The sequence below is a fragment of the Ascaphus truei genome, chromosome 22 (genome assembly GCF_040206685.1).
Source record: "Ascaphus truei isolate aAscTru1 chromosome 22, aAscTru1.hap1, whole genome shotgun sequence".
In the NCBI taxonomy this organism is placed as follows: Eukaryota; Metazoa; Chordata; class Amphibia; order Anura; family Ascaphidae; genus Ascaphus; species Ascaphus truei.
The window spans coordinates 14,624,492-14,630,491 of record NC_134504.1 but is presented as its reverse complement, the minus strand read 5'-3'; the positions used below and the strand labels follow the sequence as shown (position 1 = coordinate 14,630,491).

Here is a 6,000-nt window from a genome sequence, read left to right as displayed (position 1 = left end):
TGGTCCCCCCCCCCTCACAGTGTAACCTCCCTAGTCCCCCTCCCCCCCCACCCCCCCATTCCCCCGAGTGTGACCTCCCGGGTCCCCTCCCCCCCCCCCCAGTGTGACCTCCCAGGTGTCCCCCCTAGTGTGACCTCTCTGGTCCCGTCCCCCCCAGTGTGACCTCCCAGGTGTGTCCCCGTCCCCCCACCCCGAGTGTGACCTCCCGGGCCCCACCAGCGAGATCTCACGTGTCCCCCATTGCTGCTGACCCCTCCCCCCTCACAGGTGGGTTTCTTTGGCTACGTCAGCTTCACGGAATCCATCGCCGGGAACGTGCTGGTGAACTTCCCTTCCAACCTGGTGACGGAGATGATGCGGGTGGGCTTCATGATGTCCGTGGCGGTGGGCTTCCCATGATGATCCTGCCCTGCAGACAGGCTCTCAGCACGCTACTGTTCGAGCAGCAGGTGCGTACGGAGGAGCGCCGCGCGCCGTCTCCCGCGGACTTAACCCTTTAACCTGCCAGGGCCTGACCGTCGCCCCCGCGCATGTTGGAAATCCCGCTCACAACGGGCGCCGGCTGCTGCCCCCGGCACTTACCAGGGTCTGTCTTCCCACAGCAGAAGGACGGGACCTTTACCGCCGGCGGGTACATGCCACCGCTGCGCTTCAAGGTCCTCACCCTGACCGTGGTGTTTGGCACCATGCTGGGCGGGATACTGATGCCAAACGGTAAGAACTGCTCCGAAATACCGTTTCCGTTTTGACTAAACCTGTTTTTTTTTTTTCCCCGCCCCCGGAGATGTCCTCTCCAGCGCTCTGCCGGCCAATAGGAAGCCGTGATGTCATCAGGTTCCGCTTCCTATTGGACCACGTGACGCGGGAGCTTTAAACTTTGCCGGCGTCCCCTTTGGAGGTCTACCTCGGGAAACAGGGGGTCCCCGGAGCGGAAATGAATGGGTTCAGCTCCGGAGACCCCCTGCTGCCACCCTATGTTAACTAACAGAATTGCTCCGTGAAACGCGCATAACGTGGTAGTTTGGGCGAAACGCGTGCGGATGATCTCAGTCGGTTCCGAGGGGACGCAGCGGAGCGTTGACCATTTATTGCGCTCGCGGAGGATTCGCCGTGTGACGCCTGTTACCCGTGTCTCCCTCTCAGTGGAAACAATCCTGGGTGTCACGGGTGCCACGATGGGGAGTCTGATCTGCTTCATCTGCCCGGCGCTCATCTACAAGAAAATCCACGCCAGGACACTGTCATCCCAGGTCAGCGATGCGCAGGCCCTTCTGGCTAACGCCGTCACCACGGCTTCTCCGGGACCACCAGTCCTTTCCTTAAGGCCAGTGGAGGTGGGATTAGGATGAAGGGAAGAGAGCCGGTGGCCCCTTTCAGTGCAGGCGGGGGCCCTGCAAAGCATTGCAGAGCAATATAACAAGCGGAGCAATGCGTCGCAGGCTCCCCGAGCCCAGAGCAGAGAGCTGTGCAGCCCAGATGTTACAGCCGCCAACGCCTTGTAATTCTGCCAACGAGTTGTTAATTACGACAGGCAGGAAGCCCCTGGCCGTGGCTGGCTCGGTGAGCAGAAGGGATCGGGTGTCCACGGAGGCAAAAGGGGAAGTTGAAAAGGGCAGGTGACTGCGGCTGTGAGGAGGGGGGAACCCATCAAGGCTTCAGATATATTTGTAGCTGCCCTGTATATACCTCACACCGGGGGGGGGGGGGGGGGGGGAGGGACTTGGTATAAAGAGAATCAGTGGGGTTATTGGCCTTGCCTGTTTGATTTCCCTTACACTATGAGCCCTGACCACCTCTGCCGGGAAGCTATTCCATGGATCCACCACCCTTTCTGTGGCGTCCGTCCTCACATTTTCCCCCCTGAGCCTCCCAGCCCTCCAGCTGCAGAGCACGAGCTCTTTGTTCTGGCTCCTCTCTCTCTCTGTAATATGCTTCCTTCCTGCCCTCGTTTGCAACTCTTGATCCACTTGAACGTTTCGATCATCTCCCCCTCTCCCCGCCCATCTGTACACGGCAGGCTGGGTAGTTATCAGGTTTGTCGGGCAAGATGCAGGGGTTGTTCAAAGTGGTGTAGTGTAGACCTGATCACAGGAGGTTAATGCCTTTTCCAGGAGCCGTGTGCCCCGCCGGACTTGGCATTTCATTCTTTCCTTAGACGTGCAGTTTTCTGTACAACACCCGTTTCCCTTTCTGCCCCTGTAGGAGCGTGTATACGGAGAAGCTACATTACTTGTGCTGTGTCCCGCCTCGGGTAACGGATTCCCGTCCCACAGCGATAACGCCAGTCTGACCGCGCACAGTGCTGGCCACGCGTGCTCTGTTATCTCAGCCTGGCGGTGAGCCGGTTAACGCTGTACCCCTCCCGCTCTGAGATTGCCTGTGTGTCGGTGACCTGAGTTTCCCCTCCCCCGTACGCAGACTCCGGGGGGGCAGCAGAACCCGGGGAAAGGAAAAACGCGTCGGGAACTGTAGGTCAGGTCACGGCTAGGGAACGGCTCCGAGTCTGGTTTAGCCAGGGCTGCCAGCCTGTGCTGGAATTATGGGGAGACAGCTGGGAAAGGTTATTATACAGCAAACAGTGCTGACAAAGCATTGTAATAATCTTTGACGTGGGAGAACAGTGTGATGCTTGGCGACCTCGTGCAAGTCTGGATGTGGCCTGGCTTTCACCTTCGTTTCAGGACATGTGGGTTAGAGGGGGATAGTCTCGCTTCCTGGATTTGAAGCGTCAGGGTCGCTGCACAGGGTTTCCTGGAAGAGGCGACACGACAGAGTAACGAGTATTTAATGGGTGTAAATAAAGCGTAGGAGGGGGTAAGCTTCTTCCAGGGTTCAAGGAATGGCAAATCCAGAGGTCGTGGGAGGGAGACCGGAATGTAAGCAAATCCTTTACAGAAAACGTAGTGAATGCACAGAACCGCCTCCAAGCAGAGGTGGTAGTAAGTGTTTTAGCTAGATCCTCTGTGAATCCTTGGGTTTAGGGATAAAAAAAAACAACCCCCAATGATGCCCAAGCGGGATATGAGATTTGCGAGTTGATTAAATGCGTGGCGGCCGGTCCTGATCTCCAGCGCGTTTGTTTGTCTCCACGCAGTTTATCCTGGCAGTGGGTCTCGTTATTCTGGTGATCAGCACATACACCACCGTGATGATCACCGAGGACACGCCGGCGCCCATAAATCCAGCACCCCTGGACAGGGAGGCGCTGAACGAGGGGAAGATCGAGCTGGAGATAAACCTTCCCAAAATATCAGGTATTGTATCTATACCTCCCCCCTCCCCCCCCCCCCCCCCTCCCTCACACACCCCATGTCTGCCGCGTTACGCAGCTTTTCAGCGCAGCCTGGTTACAGAAGTGCAGAGCCAGTAACCCTACTCTAAGACAGCTGTTTCAACCCTTTGAGGCTGGTTATACTGGCTCGGCAATTTGAAGCTGGGATCGGTTTCAGCCACACCTTAAATACGTGAAATAAGTCGTGCTCTGTAAGCAGAAGACGCGGCAGGTGGCTGGAAGTCTGTAGTGAGTCTTGGCCCCACTCTTTATTGCAGCAGGTGCATTTCTAGCAGGGGTCTTAAACAGGGACTGGGCACAGTGCTGAAGCGGTCAGCCCAGGAGTGGGCAACACCAGTCTTTTGACTGCACCACCTGTGCTGAAGCAGGGATATCCTGAAAACCTGACCTGTTGGTGGCCTTTGAGGACTGGAGTTGCCCCCCCCCTGGGTTTGCGTTGCCCCCCCCCCCCCCCCTGGGTTTGCGTTGCCACTAGCAAGGTCAAGCAGCGCCCTCTAGTGGCAGGCCCCGCACACTGCAAGCCTCTCCCAGTGAACCTCTGGATGGGGGTTTCCAGCAGCTTGTACAAGGTCAAAACCAGAACCTTTCATCGCTGGCGGGGAGGGGGAGAGCGCGGCGTCCCTATCTGGCTGCGGGGAGGGGGGAGAGCGCGGCGTCCCTATCTGGCTGCGGGGAGGGGGGAGAGCGCGGTGTCCCTATCTGGCTGCGGGGAGGGGGGAGAGCGCGGCGTCCCTATCTGGCTGCGGGGAGGGGGGAGAGCGCGGCGTCCCTATCTGGCTGCGGGGAGGGGGGAGAGCGCGGTGTCCCTATCTGGCTGCGGGGAGGGGGGAGAGCGCGGCGTCCCTATCTGGCTGCGGGGAGGGGGGAGAGCGCGGCGTCCCTATCTGGCTGCAGGGAGGGGGGAGAGCGCGGCGTCCCTATCTGGCTGCGGGGAGGGGGAGAGTGCGGTGTCCCTATCTGGCTGCAGGAATGTGAGGGGGGGGAAGGACTTTCCAGAGCTGGAATATGTCTTAAGATTTAATTCCCGGGGCAAGGTTAGGGATGGGGCCATGTCTACCCTCCCCAAAATATGTAGCGTTTGATCTGTGGATCGGCTGAGGAAGGTCCGCTCTGCCCTTAGCTACGCTGGCGGGGTGTGCCTGATACCCCGGGGGGTGCCTGAAACCTGGGGGGTTGGGGGGGGGTGCCTGAAACCCTTTGGGGGGTGCCTGAAACCCCGGCTGCTCGGGTCTTCTTCACCCGCTATACCACTGTTTGGTGTACTACCTGTCGGCAAAGTAACTGTGCCAACTATCTGGGATATCCCTGCTTCAGCACAGGCGGCTCAATCAGACGGAGCCACCTGTGCTGAAGCAGGGATATCCCTAAACTTGACCTGTTGGTGGCCCTTGAGGACTGGTGTTGGCCATTCCTGCTCTAGTGGGGTGGCACCTATATTGAAAGAGGGTCTAAAATCCATAGCTTCTAATAACAATAATATATATCTTCACAAGTGCCGTTATAACCCAAAATATACTAGAAGTATGAGAGAAAATATATATATACACACACGAGTTTCTCTTTTTTAATTTATTTGTTTGTGTGTATGTGAACACAAACACTGTGGATATCTCCTCCGTGAGCATTTAGCAGAGGTTGAAGTATGTATGTATGTATGTATGTTTATGTATATATCAATGTGTTTGTGTATGTATGTATATATGTATATATCTGTGTTTGTGTATGTATATATATATGTATGTATGTATGTATATATCTAAAACACACAAATGAAAAGAACAAAGACAATCCCCTTAGTAGCACTCTAAATTACACCTAAACTAATCTATAAGATAAAGATTGTTTAAAAGAAACAGATGCTCCGCCAATTCAGAAAAAATTAACAAGATTTTATTGATTTAACAGCAAGACACACTAACTTAGAAACATGAAAGTACTAAAGACAGCCTAAGAAAATATATATGTATCAAAAATATAAAGAGAGGACTACTAATCAAATACTATCAGTATTACAGAAAAAAGAAAAACTAAAATGTGTCTAAATAAGATTTAAATAGTGGCAACAAAGTAGTTTAGTCTAACATAATTGGCAATACAAAATATATTCCCACTGACATATATGCCTGATAAAATGATAAATCATTGCGTTGGAAAAAGTATATAGTCAATGACCCAGTATATAGCCAGGAAAAATTAATATGTATACCAAAAACAGAGGAGGAAAAAAGAGCACACAGGGAAAAATAATATAACAATAATAATAGTTATACCCTGAGCAGCATTTCCCAAAAATGAAAACAATGAGAACTGATGCAGCAAACAAAAAATATAACTAATAAAGACATATTAGCAAACAGAGTCATGCATATTGAAAACACCACAAAGCGCAGCACTGCAAGGACAGGTAATGCCCAAACAGTAAGGAGGGTAATACTCAGCTGCAGCTAGATTATGTGAAGCGTATGTCCATATCGTTGTGTAGGATGAGTTTCCAAAGTCTGCTTATAACAGGAATAAAGAATAAAGTCCAAAATGCTGCATCAGATCCATCGCAAGTCCCTCAGAATAAAGATAACATTAAGGCTGTGATGAAGTAAACACTCTACGCGTTTCACCCGTCGGTGGGCTTCTTCCCGGAGTGATAAAATCTATATATCTATGTGTTTGTGTATGTATGTATATATGCAGAGTTCGACAAACCTATACAT

At 53.1% G+C, this 6,000-nt stretch overlaps 1 protein-coding gene across 1 annotated transcript in view; it reads left to right on the top strand.

The window, feature by feature from the left end:
* SLC38A10 (solute carrier family 38 member 10) overlaps positions 1-6,000 on the top strand; it is a 63,964-nt gene that overhangs the window by 16,091 nt on the left and 41,873 nt on the right. The window contains 5 exon segments of the mRNA XM_075579812.1: positions 220-394; positions 397-449; positions 603-714; positions 1,144-1,250; positions 3,095-3,254. Coding sequence (XP_075435927.1) covers positions 220-394; positions 397-449; positions 603-714; positions 1,144-1,250; positions 3,095-3,254 — 607 coding nt within the window.